The 18,046-nt window shown below is 43.4% G+C and overlaps 2 protein-coding genes across 2 annotated transcripts in view; both read left to right on the top strand.

Moving 5' to 3' along the window:
- The window catches only part of LOC145359677 (aquaporin-9-like), a 61,515-nt gene extending 58,516 nt beyond the window's left edge, over window positions 1–2,999 (top strand). Inside the window, exon 6 of the mRNA XM_080214420.1 lies at window positions 2,807–2,999. Coding sequence (XP_080070546.1) covers window positions 2,807–2,999 — 193 coding nt within the window. The remainder of the gene's footprint in view (window positions 1–2,806) is intronic.
- A 3,941-nt stretch (window positions 3,000–6,940) lies between these two features.
- Window positions 6,941–11,434, top strand: LOC145359654 (uncharacterized). Its single transcript, XM_080214372.1, has 2 exons — window positions 6,941–7,252; window positions 10,964–11,434. Exon 2 carries the CDS (start codon window positions 10,965–10,967, stop codon window positions 11,298–11,300), a length of 336 nt encoding a protein of 111 aa, XP_080070498.1. The 5' UTR covers window positions 6,941–7,252; window position 10,964; the 3' UTR covers window positions 11,301–11,434.
- Window positions 11,435–18,046: the final 6,612 nt, after the last annotated feature.

Below are 18,046 nucleotides of genomic sequence, written 5' to 3'. Positions count from 1 at the left end.
GATAATAGGCTACGGCTAGTATTTAAAGAATTATTTTATGTGGTTTACAACAAATATACATTCCTTTAAGGGCCAGAAACTCAACAGGAAAAGTGAATCAACCGTGGCTAACAAAATAAGTTAAAGATTGTATTAGATCAAAGGAAGAGGCTTATAAAGTTGCCAAAATCCATGGGAAGCCTGAGCATTGGGAGCATTTTAGAATTCAGCAAAGGAGGACCAAGAAACTGATAAAAGAAAAGAGAGAATGGAAGTTTGTTTTATGTTTATTAGTGTCACAAGTAGGCTTACATTAACACTGCAATGAAGTTATTGTGGAAATCCCCCTAGTCGCCACACTCCAGCACCTGTTTGGGTACACTGAGGGAGAATTTAGCATGGCCAGTGCGCTTAGCTAGCATGTCTTTTGGAATACGGGAGAAAACCGGAGCACCCAGAGGAAACCCACGCAGACACGGGGAGAATGTGCAGACTCCATGCAGAAGGAGGCAGACGAGGCTCGGAGAACAGCGTTCTCTGTTGGCCTCTGGGTAGACATGTTGGTAAAATTTCATCCATCGACCAAAGCTGGGAATCAAACCCAGGTCCTTGGTGCCGTGAGGCAGCAGCGCTAACCATCGTGCCACTGTGCCACCCATGTAGAAGAGAATATGAACGTCAACTAATGAGAAACATAGAAACTGATTGTAAAAGCTTCTTTAGGAATGTAAAAAGAGAAAGATTAGCAAAGACATGTCTGGGTCCATTACCAGATCAGGAAGTGAGACTGTTCCATGCTGGAAGAAGAGACTTGACCAAGTTAGAGAAAGGGACCTGTGAAACAGCAGAAATGATGGAATATGCTTTAGCTATAAATGCAATATTGGTTACATGTGTTGGGCTTGTAATTCGGGCAGTTACACAGAGGCTGTTAGTTATTATTGTGCTTTGACATGTTCCAGAGTTTTCTAGTTGGGTCGCTGGCTGTTTGTAAAAATACTGGAGGAAGAATCCCACTGGCGTGAGAAAAGAGCAAATGTGTTCCTTATAAACGTACATCCGGCACAAGTGCAGAGATCAGGAGGTGTCAAATACCGAGAAGTGAGCTCATGATATAACCCAATACTGAGGATTTTCACAACATGAGGAGCCTGCAGGGGGATACAGATAGGTTCAATTAATGACAAATAGAGTATAATGTGGGAAAATATGAAATTGTCCATTTTGGCAGGAAGAATAAACAAGAAACATATTGTCTAAACAGTGAGCGATTGGAGAGCTGTGAAATGCAGAGGGATCTGAGTGTCTAAGTCCATGAATCACAAAACGCTAGAATGGAAATACAGCAAGTAATTAGGAAAGCTAACAGAATATTTTCCTTTACTGTGAGGAAAATTGGATATGAGAGTCGGGAAGTTATACAGGACATTGGTGAGACCACATCTGAAGCATTGTATACAGCAGTGGTCTCCTTATTTAAGGAAGGATGTAAGTGTGTTAGAAATCGTTCAGAGAAGCTTTACAATATGTACACCAGGAATGGGTGGGTTGTCTCATGAGGAAAGGTTGAACAGGGGAGGATTGTATCTGCTGGGGTTCAGCAGAGTAAGAGGTAACTTGACAGCTACCTTTAAGATCCTGAGGGGTCTTGATAGGGTGGATGTGGAGAGGATGTTTCCTCTTGTGGGAGAATCTAGAACTAGGGGTCACTATTTAAAAATGAAGGGTCGCCCGTTTAAGACAGTGTGGAGAAGAAATTTTTCCTCTGAAGGTTGTGAGTTTTTTGGAACTCCCTTCCTCAAAAAGTAGCAGAAGCAGAATCTTTGAAAATGTTTAAGGCAGAGGCAGATAGATTCTTGATTAACAAGGGGGGGGGAGGTGAAAGGTTATGGGAGGTAGGTGGGAACATGGATTTGAGGCTACGATCAGATCGATCATGAACTTATTGAATGACGGACCAGGCTCAAGAGGCTGAGTGGCCTGACCCCAGCTCCTAATTCGTATGTTTGTATGTTCTTTATCTCTCAAACATAACTGTCCTCAACATCACTGTACCCTGACCACACCGAATAGTTGTGTGAATACAGCATGTGGTATCTAGCACATTCTAACAGGCTGATTTTGATTTGATTTGATTTATTATTGTCACATGTATTAGCATACAGTGAAAAGTATTGTTTCTTACGCGCTATACAGACAAAGCATTGTGTTCATAGAGAAGGAAAGGAATGTTACAGACATTCTCCGGGGTCCTAAGGATGACACGGTGGCATAGTGGTTGGCACTGCTGCCTCACAGTGCCAGGGACCCGGGTTCGATTCCAGCCTTGGGTCAGTATGGAGTTTGCACATTCTCCCCTTGTCTGCATGGGTTTCCTCCGGGTGCTCCGGTTTCCTCCCACACTCCAGAAATGTACGAGTTAGACGGATTGGCCATGCCAAATTGTCCATTTGGGTCGGGGGGGGGATGAGTAGGGTAAATATATGGGGTTACAGGGATAGAGCCTGGGTGGGGTTGTGGTTGATGTGGATTGAATGGCCTCCTTCTGCACTGTAGGGATTCTATGATTCTAAGAATTGCCAAATCAAGAGACTGTAACAGTGCATTGTTAGAGAGTTTGAAAGAGTTAGAGTTTTAGAAGCATAGAATGAGAGTAAAAGATTGAATTAGAGGCACAGCTTGCAAGAAGTTGCCTCGCTCCAGCCCCACCTTGGTTAATATATCGCACCCCCCCCCCCCCCCCCCACTTGGTTGTGACATTAATCTGATACAAGTGCACCAATCCAGCCCCTGTATCTGATATTTACCTGTTTGTTTGTCCACACAGAGTCGGCGATGGCTGGTGGTGGATTCCAGTCATCGCACCGCTGATTGGTGGAGTTCTCGGGTCTGCCATTTATGTTCTGATCATCGAGCTACACCACACAGAGACAGTTCCAAAGGAGAGCCACTGTATCCCAGAACAGCAAGCCGAGGGGAAGGCAAAATACGAAATGATTGCCATCCAGTGCAACAAGTAGTGCTGAACATTGAACAAAATGCCATCCGCTCGGGCTGGTGGGGGGCCGGGGTCTGGGTCTGTGAAGAGAATATAGATTAATTTAAAAAAAAAGAGTTTCATTATTCACCTGACGAATGAGTTACGGGAACATGATCCTAATGTCATTGATAGGGGACACAGTTGACATTCAGACAATACAATCAATCTAACGTTACCTTGTGTTACCTTGACACACCTCTCAAATAGAGATGAGACAGAATTGAGACCAGTGCAATATCCGGTGAGGAAAGCCTGATAAGTTATGATTAGAGAATGCATTTCAGGAGCAGGACTTTGTAACTCACAGGCCTAACAACTCATAGATGTAGATGGATTACATCAGCTGCTTTGCACGTGCCTGCTGTACCTTAGACCACCTTGTCCTGCTGTGTATTCTGCTTATTTCACACATGTACATTTATTTATACCTTTCAGTGTACAACCTTCATGCAGAGTTAGTGTCTTGGAAGCTCCAACCACTGAATGACTTGCCGACCAAAGATTTGTCAAGTGAAAAAGTGCTTCCAATTTACACTGTGTGTTCGGCAGATGGAATTTACATTTATCAGAAGCATTAATGGTGTATTTTATCAGTTAAAACAAATCTCGCTGCAGACACTGATACTTGTGTGTGATATTTTTACCTCCACAGGCCCAAGACAAACTGTTTCTCGATGTTGTTGCTTCCCAGAATAACCTAAACGTTGACGTGAATAAATTTTTTAACAATTAAAGTTAAAATTATTGCAACCTTTTGTCACAATCCCAGCTCGCTAGGTTGTGACTTTAATTTTTAATGTGCCTGTAATGTGGGTAAATGGAGTTACAAGACTGCACAAGAACAGTAAAAGAATGGCAAAAGAACAATGCATTTATTGAACAAGTAAAGGTTAACTATATTACACTACTCCTTCACCCCAGTCATACCTTTATAGGAAACACAGATTTGTAAGAACACAAGTTACAGAATGTATCTTAAACCCTCAGTAAGTCTGTGCAAACCAAAAGACAAAATCTAGTCAGACACACCACACTTAGAATGCAAGTGACAGATGTCACCCAATACAACTTCTGTGGATGCCTCACCAAGTCTCCCAGATGTTTGTCACACTGTGATCCACCTCGGCTCACTGGAATTCTGACTTCCATATGAGGGTTTCCAATCTGCGCTCTTGAAGGATATGCTTAGGAATCTTCTCCTACACAAGGCTTTCTCTCAGATGCCTTCACCAAGGATCCACATCCAGAATTTCAACCTCTCCTTTCTGTATTCCTCCATCCTTGGTCAACATTTGATTTCAGCTTCCACACAAACTCTCAGGCACCCATTCACACCAACAGAACTATTAAGTCACAGACTATATAAGATGTCACCAATGCGAGGACTATTTCAGATCTCTGGCTTCTCGCTAGCCAGCTTCTCCGTGTCTGCACCATTGAGTTCCATCTTTAACTGGGAGCCTCTCTCTGCCCCTTTCTTTAACTTCAGTGAACAATACTTTGTTCAGATTCCAATATATTGTCCCTTTCACTTCACTCTTCCTGGGATTCCTTTATTCCAGGAACTTTCTGTTTGTTAGCTTCTGGAACTTACTTTCTGCCCCCCATTTCTATGTCCTGAACTGGCAGCCTCTGTGAAAAGCTTTTTTGCGGTAACCTGGTTCCAGACTGAAAACAATTGCTTCTGCTTTTCCGTGTGAATCTCTGGTTGCCAAAATTTTTCTTTGTTTAAAGACCTGCAATTGCTTTTACATCATAAACCCTTAATGACAATGCAGGAAAAGTTTAAAGTGAAAATAAAATCTATAGACCTGTAGGCACCTGTGTTTAACATGAAGCTGAATGAAAGTTTTACTCCTTTCTTTGTACACAAATATAGAAAAACAAGTTACACTTCAAAATATACCTTACTTCTAGCACCCACAATAAAATATAACACTTGCATCTGTTTATGTGATGGTATTGTATATCAATGTTGTGTTCTTGTTAATAGATATCTTACAAATCAGTGGTGAAATGTAGAAAATCCGAATGATGTCATTGTCATGGCTTTGGTCTACTCTTCACTATTACATTCTTTCCCGCTTACAACAGTGTTCCAGCTTTACATTTAAGTGGGTGATTTACTTTCATATAATTAGATGATTATATATACTTACTTTCACATGTTTGGACAATTTAAGCCTAGCATTGTATCTGTGTAACTCTCAGAAAGAACCATCCACATCATCCTATTTCCCGTACTTCTTTATTTAAAAAAAATTCAAAAATAAAACAATGGAGTCTATTCTGTCAACTGTTTCTGTGGGAACATTCCGTCTCCTAACAACCCCTCAATTCACAGCAAGATACCTCACAACACCAGGTTAAAGTCTAACTGGTTTATTTGGAATCATGAGCTTTCAGAGTGCTGCTCCTTCATCAGATGAGGAAAACGCAGCGCTCCAAAAGTTCGTCATTCCAAATAAATCTGGTGGACGTTAACCTGGTGTTGTGAGACTTCTTATTGGGCCCATCCCAGTCCAACACCAACATCTCCCACATCATCAATTCACATCAATAGTCATTGTATCGTCATATTTCATTTGGTTGAGAAAATTATTGCTGCAGACAACCTGGTATCTGTTGTAAGACTAGATCCAATTTTCAGGAATATTGCTAAAACATACATATATATATATATATATCAGGGCTTGGCACAAGTGTGTATATAAATATTGTGTTCATTTTCACTATTGAAGATGATACAGCATCAGGTACAAATGCTTTAGATATCAACTCCTTGAATGTAAATGCAGAAATGGCCTTAGCTTGGTTTGAGGCACTGAGGATTGATCAGGTTGCTGGGCCTAGAATCATAGGGTCATACAGCCTTACAGCATGGAAACAGGCCCTTCAGCCCAACTTGTCCATGCTGTCCTTTTTTTAAACCCTGAAGCTAGTTCCAATTGCCCGCATTTGACCCATATCCCTCTAAACACACCTTACCCAAGTCACTGTCTAAATGCTTTTTAAGAATCAAAATTGTACTCGCCTCTGCTACTACCTCTGGCAGTTCATTCCAGACACTCACCACCCTCTGTGTGAAAAAATTGCCCCTATGGGCACTTTTGTATCTCTCCCCTCTTACCTTAAACCTATGCCCTCTAGTTTTAGACTCCCCTATTTTTGGGAATTTGAAAACATTGAGGGCAGAATTTTCTCAAAAAAATTCTAAGTGTAAAATGGACGAGTTTCTGGGCACGAGGCTGATTTTGTCAGTAAAACAGGGCTGGCCAGATTGTGTGAAATCTGGCGTGAACACGATTTTCCGCCTCTCCACCTATCTTACCTGCTCACCAAGCCCTTCAGTGCTAAGGGAGCCACTAACTTAATTGACTAATAGCTCTTTGAGATCGGGATTCATTTAAATTGACTGGAGAAAGGGTTTGTTGCTTGGATACATGTGCCACTTGTTAATAGCCAGATAGCTACACAGGAACAAGAATAGGCCATTCAGCCCCTTGAGCTTGTTCTGCCTTGATGGCTAATCTCTTAACCCCATTCACCCAGTTTTGTTCCATATCTTGTAAGTAACAAGCCCAAAGTGACTCAGAAGTGGCTACCAGTGGAACCAGTGAGACTATTTTACGGAGGAACCTATACACTGGCTTTGGGAACATTCCCATTTTACCATGTTAATTCAAAATGATTCGATGGGACAAATCCATCCACGAAAGTTCAGTTTTCACTGCTCTTTATTGAATCTGTAATGATATTCTCCAGAAAATGTTGTATTGCCAAGTTCTGCTGCTGGTTTATTTACTATCTTGTTGCCATGGGAGCCTGACACTGGCATGGCTCCACTTCTGAACACTTGCGCTGCCCACTGCTTTGTGTTTATTGTATCTATCCAGCACAATTGTATTTGATGTAGCCCGGCAACCAGCTCAATCACTTATAGAAAAATGTGCTTACTTTTCATCTGGATATATCGGTCAAGTTCCCCGCATTTCCAGTTGAAGTCATCGTGGTTGTGTGCCGTTTATTATAATGACGTTGCAGTGGGATATTTGCACAAACACAACCATTAGCTTAACATTCAGGCCCTGGAGTCAATGAGGCAGAGGACAGCAACTCATTCGATATAATATCTGGACAACACAGGTAGGGAAGGAGTAACCTGGAGTGTTCCAGAGTCGAATGTAGTTCTCAAACACAAAGAAGCTGAGACCAGATTAAAACTCCAAGCAGGTGAGAGAAAGTGGGGCTTTGTGTGATAGACTGGGAGCAGTCCAAGTGTACTCCAGCAATTTACATTTACATTGTGTGTTGAAATGTCCAAACTCACATTACAGTGGGGACACCAGCGACAGAACACTTTAGTTGGGTCAAATTTAACCGGGGCCGCATTTAAGATGATGGCACCATAACATGGCAACTTCATGCAAGCTGTGCCCAGTGTACTTTCTAATTCCATCTTTTACTCTCATTCTATCCTTTTAAAACTCTTAAACTCTACAACAATGCTTTAACTCAATCTCTTACCGATTTGGCTACTTATATAAGTTGATTTTTCTCTACTCCCTAACTATGCCTGTAGCACTATATTCTGCACCCTCTCCTTTCCTTCTCTATGAACAGTATGCTTTGTCTGTTTGGACATGCAAGAAACAATACTTTTCACTGTATCCCTATATATGTATATATGTCTATATCCCAGTATAGGGTGGCACGGTGGCACAGTGGTTAGCACTACTGCCTCACAACGCCAGGGACCTGTGTTCAATTCTGGCCTCGGGTCATTGTCTGTGTGGAGTTTGCACATTCTCCCCGTGTCTGCGTGGATTGCCTCCCACAGTCCAAAGATGTGTGGGTTAGGTGGATTGGCCATGGTGAGTTGCCCCTTAGTGTCAGGGGGTTAGTAGGGTAAATTAGTAGGGTTATGACGATAGGGCCTGGGTGGGATTGTGGTCAGTGCAGACTCAATGGGCCAAATGGCCTCCTTCTACCAGTACGGATTCTATGATGTGACAATAGTAAATCAAATCAAGAGGGAACAAGATGGAAAGGTTATGGAAGGGAATCCAGAGTGATGGAGGGTTCTGCTAACAGTACTGGAGTTCAGGCAAGCTGGGAGAGCAGGAGGGGGGGGTGTGATGGGTGGTAGAGTTGGAAAAAAATGCAGCCATTGGACAAAATGAAGCCAAAAGAGGATTTGAAGATCAGGGCTAAAGATTTGAACTCAATGCACTGGAGGGCAGGGAACAAATGGAGGTCAACCAGTAGGGGGCAGCAGATTGGCATGCTGGTGCCAAAATAGGATATGGATTTCAAAATTCTAGGTGAGTTGTTTGAGATTAAGTTCAGGAGGCTGGTTCACTAATATCCTTTAGGGAAGGAAATCTGCCGCCTTTATCTGGTCTGGCCTACATGTGACTCTAGAGCCACACCAGTGTGGTTGACTCTCAACTGCCCTCTGAAATGCCATAACAAGCCATTCAGTTCAATGCAGTTCGAGATGGACAATAACCAGTGCCCCAGCCAGTGACACACACATCCCATGAAAGAATTTTTAAAAAGCAGGCAATTAGAAAGATATTTTTTGGAAACTTTAAGAATGGAGTTTTTGACAGTAGCTGACCAGGAAAGTTTCTGCCTAGATAAAGTTTCAAGTTTATTTATTGGTGTCACAAGTAGGCTTACATTAACACTGTAATGAAGTTACTGTGAAAATCCCCTAGTCGCCACACTCCGGTGCCTGTTCGGGTTCACTAAGGGAGAATTTAGCACGGCCAGTGCACCTAAGCAGCGCATCTTTCAGACTGTGGGAGGAAACTGAAGCACCCAGAGGAAACCCACATAGACATGGGGAGAATGTGCAGGCTATGCACAGACATTGACCCAAGCCAGGAATCAAACCCAGGTCCCTGATGCTGTGAGGCAACTGTGCTAAGCATTGTGCCACTATGCCCTGATAAAATTGAACTGAAGGATATTTTGGCCCACCCAGCATTTGATGTCAGGCAGACAGTCAGGAAATACAAGAGGATTGCTCTTCTCCTAGAAATCCAGATGGCAAAGGGTAGTACTGGAGCCAATTTTCACTCAGTGTTACTTACAGAGTTTAAACATTACCAGAGGCACCTTCTAACTCAACCACACCACACTTCTAGTAAGTCTCTCCTTATATGTGCTCAAACAAAAGCCCAATTAATTTCCTCCACCTGCATACAACTAAATACAGTTAATCTACAATTAATAGCGTGGATGCAAAGGTGAAGAGAAAGAAGTAAATTTAAACTGGGACTTGTAACATTCCAGCATAGAGAAAACTAGATTGGGACCATTTCAGATATATTGCAAATAAGACTAGGTTCATTCTAGCAGTGACTTTTATATAATGTTTGAATTTGTTAGAACATCTTTGTCATTGTGAAAGAGAGTAAATTGGCTCTGACTGGTCTTCTTCTGCACCCCAACCAGAGCCAGTGGCAATATGGGCAGCACGGTGGCAAAGTGGTTAGCACTGCTGCCTCACAGCGTCAGGGACTCGGGTTGAATTCCTGGCTTGGGTCACTGTCTGTGTGGAGTTTGCACATTCTCCCCATGTCTGCGTGGGTTTCCTCAGGGTGCTCCGATTTCCTCCCACAGTCCGAAAGTGCTGGTTAAATACATCGGCCATGCTAAATTCTCCCTCAGTGTATCCAAACAGGTGCCGGAGCGTGGCGACTAGGGGATTTACACAGCAACTTCATTGCAGTGTTAATGTAAGCCAACTTGTGACACAGATAAATAAACTTTAAAACTCCAGCCATCGTTGGTGTAGAGACAGCAACACAGACATTTACTTGTCAGGGTCCCCTATTAAACTCTACTGGACACAGTTCCAGCCCTTGCACAACTTTGCAAACAACCTTTCAGAAACACGCAGCGCCTGATTTTAATTCCCCAGCAGCCCTGATTCTATTGAAATGTCGCAGGTTTATCAGCCTAGAAGATTCATAGAATCCCTATAAAACAGAAGGCCATTCAGCCCATCAAGTCCGTACCGACCACAATCCCACCCAGGGCCTATCTCCATAACCCTCATTTACCCTTATCGTAGTTAGGCACCTGGTGTGAGGTTTAAAGTCACAGCTTTCTGACTCAGTACTCAGAGGATCACCAACTGAGCCAGGCTGAGTTATTATTGTTTAATAATGTGCCCCATGGTGTCCCAAGATGTGTTGCTTAGATGGAGTTGGCCAATGAAAATGTGTGGGGTCACAGGGATAGGGTGGGGGAGAGGGCCTGGGTAAGGTACTCTGTCAGGGAGTCAGTGCAGACTCGATGGGCTGAATGGCCTCCTCTGCACTGTAGGGATTCTATGATTCTATGATAAACATCCTGAGAGATTCTTACTTTTCCCAAAGTACGTAGGGCTGCCTTATACTGATCATTAACACCTGTTATCTCACTTTATCTTTAAAGAACAGTCGAATGGTCCCATTACATTCCTATAATGAACCCTGCCTACAGTGGCTAACTAAACTGCATTTTTTGTAGGTTAAAGTTTATTTATTAGTGTCACAAGTCGGCTTACATTAACACTGCAATGAAGTTACTGTGAAAATCCCCTAGTCACCACACTCCAGCGCTTGTTTGGGTACACTGAGGGAGAATTTAGCATGGCCAATCCACCCTAACCAGCATGTCTTTCAGACTGTGGGAGGAACTGGAGCACCCGGAGGAAACCCATGCAGGCATGGGGAGAACGTGCAAATTCCGCACAGACAGTGACCCAAGCCAGGAATCAAACCCGGGTCCCTGAGTCAGCAGTGCTAACCACTGTGTCACCGTGCCACCCATAGTCAGATGCTTTTTATGAGATAGTCTTTCCAAAAAGATTAGAGATTGTAAATACTAAGACCATAAATAGAATAGAGGATTAATCAGGTTTCTGCATTTCTCTTGTTACACCAGGATGTCAAAGCAGCCATGGGGCACCATCACACCAGCCCCTTTCCCTCTGGGCCACCAGAGGATGTCCAGGCTGGACATTGACCAAGCTGTGGAGAGACTGCACAGCGGCCGAGGAGCTCGAGCTCCACCCAGTGGAGAGCAGCGGCACGGCAGGCTGGCGGAGACAGGAGCCGCACAGCAGCAGCAGCCGCGCAAGGTGCTGAGGCCGGAGCAGCAGCTGCTGCACCGCCTGTGCCACGGGGCAGCGGAGCGAGCCAGCGACCGGCAGCGAGTCCCGCAGGGGAGACTCAGGGACATGGGCATCCTCAATTCATACGCATGGAACGGATGGAACTAAAGCGCCGTTTGCACAGAGATTGATCACTGGCGCTTGGCCTGAAACCATCTCCTGGATGAACATCAACTAGCTGCAAAAACTGAGAAAAAGAAGCAAAAATGTGTACAAAAATTATCCTGTTCATGGAAAAATAAATTTGGAGTTAAAATATAAAGTGTCTGGAGGTGATTCTTGGCCATGTCCAGTTTTAAATGTCTCCCTATTACATCAATGGGCCAGATGTTACATCCAGCTGTTGCATTCATTACATTTACCCACAAACTTTGCAGCGGAACTTACTGTGGGGCAAATATTTCAACTGGAAGATAGGTGCATTTGTAAATTCCAGAGCTGGTGAGGGGACAGCTGCAGAGGAAGACTATCTATCTATCTACCTACCTATCTATTGCTCTCTCTCTCTATCTATCTATCTCTCTGTCCATCTTTCTATTTATCTAACTATCTCTCTCTGTCTATCTATCTCTATCTATTTATCTATCCATCTCTATCTATCTATCTATTTATCTATCTATCTATCTCTATCTATCTATCTTTATCTATCTATCTATTTCTCTCTATCACTCAATCTTACCTGAAACAGCAGAGTTCACTTCCTTCTGAGCTGGATGGCATCCTATTGGCCCTCCAGCTTCAAGACACTGTAGCACGGTGGCAGGGATTCAGGTTCGATTCCTGGCTTGGGTCACTATCTGTGCAGAGTTTGCATGTTCACCCTGTGACTCTGTGGGTTTCCTCCCACAGTCCAAAAAACATACTGGTTAGCTGCACTTGCCATGCTAAATTCTCCCTCAGTGTACCTGAACAAGCACTGGAGTGTGGCAACTAGAAAATTTTCACAGTAACTTCATTGCAGTGTTAATATAAGCTACTTGTGACACTAAAATATAAACTTTAAACTATCCTCCTTGGATGTAAATTGCACCCTCCCGGCTATTAATTGGTCAATTCCCAACTCAGGGAAAATCATTGCTGGGTGACTGTTCCCCACATAGTGCAGGATCAGCACCCCCATTTAATCCCTGACATTGGAGATCCGGATCCAAAACCCTAAAACCTGCCCTTGCTTAGAGAAATATTTCATTTCAGTGTCTCCTACAGGGATTCTGCGACTGGTGTGAACATGGCAAGCAACTGTATCTCCTGAACCAATTAGGTTTAAGAATTTTGATTGAGACCCGCAGAGTCTAAACCAGGAAGTGATGGTTAAAATTGTTCAATCGCTGGTCAATCCTGTTAAGGATGAAAAAGAAAAGGATCAAAAAATAAGGGAGAAAAGTAACAGGAAAGAAAGTTTGAAAAAATATTATTCCTGGAAAAATGTCAGAATTTTCCTTTGATTGTTTTTGTCAATCCTGCCATTTATCTACATTGGATGTGTTTCATCATTACTGTTAATTAGAAACCTTTGGAGTGAATTTTATTATCCCTCCCACCACAGGAATCGGAGCGGGTAAGGGGTGGACCATGGAAAGGTCCATTGACCATGGGTGGGGTTTTCCGGTTTCAGAACAACAGCAACTGGAAAACCCTGTAACTCTCAGTTAGAAGCGAATCGATGGCACACGAACTGACCTTGACTTACTGCAACAGCTAAGAGCTTCAATAGGAAGGCACAAGTGTTCCCTCAAGGCACACATCGCCACTCAGCTCTGCAGTGTAGTGTAACACAGGTATACAGAACCGAGCTCATGGTGCATTGAATAGAAATCATAGCCATAGGACCCGTCAAAACAAAAAAAGATTTGCCACCAAAGCTAATAAAAGTTGAGTAATGATTATTATTAGTCCTCATGCGAAGGATGTAGTTCTATTTTTGTGGAAATGCAGATCAGGAAATTTGTCAAAGAGCTGCTGACTCTGCCAGGGACCCGGGTTCGATTCCTGGCTTCGGTCACTGTCTGTGTGGAGTGAGCACATTCTCCCCATCTCTGTGTGGGTTTCCTCCGGATGCTCTGGTTTTCTCCCACAGCCCAAAGATGTGCAGGTTTAGGGGGATTGGCCTTGCTAAATTGCCCCTTGGTATCCCAAGATGTGTGGTTTAGATCGATTGGCCATAGGAAATGTTTGGGGTTGTGGGAGGGCAGGGTAGAAGGCCTGAGTGGGATACTCTGTCAGTGAATCAATGCAGACCCAATGGGCCAAATGGCCTCTTCTGCACTGTAGGGTGGTTCTATAATTTCAGCAAAGTGCACCCAGAATGAGGTAAGGAAACACATTTATTTGATTTAACAAATCTCTTGTATGGGTAAGCTTGCTGTTTGTAGATTCCTGCCTGTAATTCAGCAATTCGAATTCCACCCCGGAACTCAAACATGTAGGCTGGAATTTTCCAGCCTCAGCTACAGCTGGGATTCTCCAGTCCCGCTGCAGTGAATGAAGTTCTGGCTAAGTGCCAAATTCTCTATTCTCGCTGGCAGCAGTGGCAGGACGAACGAGATTGGAGGATTCCCGCTGTAACTGAGCCTGACAGTTGCCTTTACAACGTCAAATACGTACAAGCATAGTGATTATTTCACCAGACTTGTAGGCCAGGATTTTATCGACTTGTCTGCTATCAGAGCGGGGGAGGGACAGACCATGGCATGGTCTGTTGGCCTCACCTGGGCTTTTACAATTTCGGAATGAGACAGGCTTTGAAATCCCACCCGTAATCCAGAGATCCCAGGCTAAAGCTCTGCGGACATGCATTTAAATCTCACCATGGCAGCTAGTGGAACTTAAATTCAATTAATAAAAGGTCTGGAATATAAAAGCTAGTCTCAGTAATGACGACCATGAAACAATCATCAATTATTGTAAAAAAATCATCAGGTTCACTAATGTCCTTTAGGGAAGGAAATCTGCCGTCCTTACCTGGTCTGGCCTACATATGACTCCAGACCCACAGCAATGTGGTTGATTCTTAAAATGCCCTCTGAAATGGCCATTCAGTTCAACTAGGGCAACTAGGATGGCATCCCATCGAGGGGGGTGGCACGGTGGCACAGTGGTTATCACTGCTGCCACACAGTGCCAGGGACACAGGTTCAACTCCCAGCTTGGGTCACTGTCTGTGTGGAGGTTGCACGTTCTCCTCTTGCCTACATGGGTTTCCTCAGGGTGCCCCGGTTTCCTCTCACAGTCCAAGGATGTGCAGGTTAGGTGTATATGCTAAATTCTCCCTCAGTGTACCTGAACAGGCGCCAGAATGTGGCAACTAGGGGATTTTCACAGTAACTTCATTGCAGTGTTAATGTAAGCCTACCTGTGACACTAATAAATAAAGATCTCTGAGTTGATGCAATGCTAGGGTTAAAAAAATAAGCTTTAAAAAAAATCCCACGAAACAATATTAAAGAAGAATAAAAGAATGTTTAAAAATAAATTGAATATTTCTAGTAAGTCATAAATTTAACATTAAATTTTAAATGTTGAGATAAATTATATCAAAATCGTGTTTTAAATTCATGTATATTCAATCATTGAAAAAGTCAGATAAATATTCAAAGTCATATTAAAAAATCATACAAAATTAACGTTAAAAGGCAGATAAGTGTCATTAATATTAAGTTAAAATGCCATATAAATGAATAATTTAAAAGTCAGACATTCAGAATCATGTCAAAAAGATAAAGGAGTTAGGATGTAAGGAGTTGAAAAATCTTATCTCTCGCAGTTGCTTTACAAGTGTCACAATCTCAGTCGAGATCAGAAACTTCCTTTTTAATAAGTTCTGAAATTCCAGTTACTAACCGAAAGAAAGAAGCCACAAAACTGAGAAATCTATTCTGCACAAGAGTCAAACAAAGCAAACACTAAATACTACCCTGGTTAACTCTAAATCTATAAATTTAACATGAATTATCAGGTAGTTGATTATGAAATATCAATTAAATGGCAGATATAACTAAAAGAGGGGGTGGTGTTCCTGTATGTCTGCTGCACTTGTCCTTCTAGATGGTAGTGGCCTTGGGTTTGGAATTTGCAGCTTAAGGAGCCTTGGTGAGTTGCTGCAGTGCATCTTGTAGATGGTGCACACTGCTGCTACTGTTTGGTGGTGGAGGGATTGAATGTATATGTAAGGGTTACAAATCAAACTTTGTCCTGGATGGTGTTGAGCATCTTGAGTATTGTCGGAGCTGCACTCATCCAAGCAAGTGGAGAGTATTCCATCACGCACCTGACTTGTGCCTGGTAGATGGTGGACAGGCTTTGCGGAGCCGAGCAATTAGTTACTCTCTGCAGAATTCCCATCTCCATGGTGCATCAAGCCTGCTCAATCCCAATTTTTGTCAATTTTTCAAAAGTAAGACCTGGATTTTCCGATCTCGTTGCAACAGGACCCGCTGCGGGAGACTGGGCAGCTGGACTAAATGTCCATTGATTTTCAGCGGGACTGGAAAATCTCACCCTTAGGCTTACAACTCAAGTAGAGTTTTGTCTGTAGTTTTAAGAGAGTATATTTATTAGTCACAAGTATACTTACATTCACATATGTGAAAATCCCCTAATTGCCACACTCTGGCCCCTGTTCGGGTACACTGAGGGTGAATTTAATACGGCTAATGCACCAAGATCAGTAACTTTCTTTTTAATTACTTACTGAAAGAAAGAAGCCACAAAACTGAGAAATAGATACAGTACTCTTGGGACTGTGGGAGGAAACTGGAGCATCTGGAGGAAACCCATGCAGACATGGGGAGAATGTGCAAACTCCACAATGACAGTCACCTAAGGCTAGAATTGAACCTGGGCCCCTGGCGCTGTGAGGCAGCAGCGCTAACCACTGTGCCACCGTGCTGCCCTCAGGCAGTGCCATGAACTGTGTAAGTGCTGTGTAAAACAGGGTGGTAAGATGGAAGGCAATATGTTAAGAGGTTCTATCTGTACAAAGCATGGCTTCCCAATGGGCATTCTAATTGATGTTCAGTACTGCTGTAACTAATTTTCTTCAGATAGAAATTGGATTATCCCACAGCCTAGTTATTTCTCGGGAAGATTGGCGACTCCGTTGATCTCACGCCGTGTGATTGCTTGAAATTTCTCATGTTTAATACAAACTTCATCAGCCCAACACAGCCAGTCCTGGGCTGAGATGTAGCACCACGGACCCTGCTTCACCTCTTTACAGTCACCACTCGTGAGGGAGGAGAAGATTAAAAAATACACCGTCAGCTGTAATAAAACGCAGCCAAGTGTGAAATGAATCATTGGTGACCATAAACTGTGGCAACCCCGAGGAGAAAAATCACATGGAGGTCTGAGGAAATAGTTAGTGGCTGGTCCGAATTGTATCTCCTCCCCTTCAGAAGAATCAGGAGTGAGTCACAGCCGTGATCCCTTCGACACACATCTTCATTGAGCTGCATGTTCAGACACACAATGATGCCCTTTCTATCAATTATTTGCTCCGGTGTCATGGAAATGATGACACAACTGTGAACACAAGGCAATGTGAAAAGACACATTTGCCAACAACATCTATTACGCATTTGAATGCAATTCATGGTCTGAGACAGATGTTAGAAGGCACTTTTCTTAGCATCCATAGAATCCCTATAGTGTAGAAGGAGACTATTCAGCCCATTGAGTCTGCATTAACTCTGACTATCTTTTCCAGGCTCTCCCCTCACCCTATCCCCATAACCCCATGCATTTAACATGGCTAATCCATCCAACCTGCACATCTTTGGACACTAAAGGGCAATTTACCATGGCCAATCCACCTAACCTACACATCTTTGGATGCCAAGGAGCAACTTACCACGGCTAATTCAACCAACCTACACATCTTTGGACACTAAAGGACAATTTACCATGGCTAATCCACCTAACCTACACATCTCATAGAGCAGCATGGTGGTACACTGGTCAGCGTTGCTGCCTCACAGCACCAGGGACCAGGGACCAGGGACCAATTCCAGTCTTATGTCACTTTCTATGTGGAGTTTGCACGTTCTCCCTGTGCCTGCATGGATTTCCTCTGGGTGCTCCGATTTCTTCCCACAGTCTAAAGATGTGCGGGTAGGTGGGTTGGCCATGCTAAATTGACCCTAGTGTCACGGGGATTAGCTAGGGTAAATATGTGAAGTTACAGAAATAAGGCTTGGGTGGGATTGTGGTCAGCGCAGACTTGATGGGCCAAATAACCTCCTTCTGCACTGTAGGGATTCTATGATTTTTGGACACTAGGCAACAATTTCCATTGGCTAATCCATCCACCCTACGCATCTTGGACTGTGGGAGGAAACTGGGGCAAAGATGAGGAGAATATGCAAACTCCACATAGACAGTGGGGCAGGAATTGAACCCAGGACCCTGGCACTATAAGACAGCAGTGCTAACCACTGTGCCACCACGCACCCACTTCTTCTTCTACAGTACCCTTGCCTCTGAGCTGACAGACCCCAGATTCAAATCCCACTCCAGAACTGATTGGTTATAGAAGGAGCAACCTCAAATCAGGTTAGGACCTGGCATGAAAAATTTTTCTAATTCTCCACACCCTCAAAGGGGAGAAGTGCCAAAATACATCAAACAAAATTCTTCCTTCCTCCCTGTCTGCCCACAATCCTTTCAACAATTCCACAAGTTGCACCTCAACATCTTTTGTGATTAAAATGATGGGGGTGGATTTTTCTTTCCCAGGTCTTGAAACTATGGGATGGCCAAGCCTCAGGGAATATGGGAAGAGGAACAGGCAAAGAGGGACAACTGCCCAAAGTGGGGAGTAGCAACCAACTCTAACAGGGCTTTATTTTTATATT

This window comes from Carcharhinus amblyrhynchos, chromosome 28, assembly GCF_965287045.1.
Source record: "Carcharhinus amblyrhynchos chromosome 28, sCarAmb.v2.hapA, whole genome shotgun sequence".
In the NCBI taxonomy this organism is placed as follows: Eukaryota; Metazoa; Chordata; class Chondrichthyes; order Carcharhiniformes; family Carcharhinidae; genus Carcharhinus; species Carcharhinus amblyrhynchos.
The sequence above is the reverse complement of the archived record's forward strand: the minus strand, read 5'-3'. Positions and strand labels throughout refer to the sequence as shown.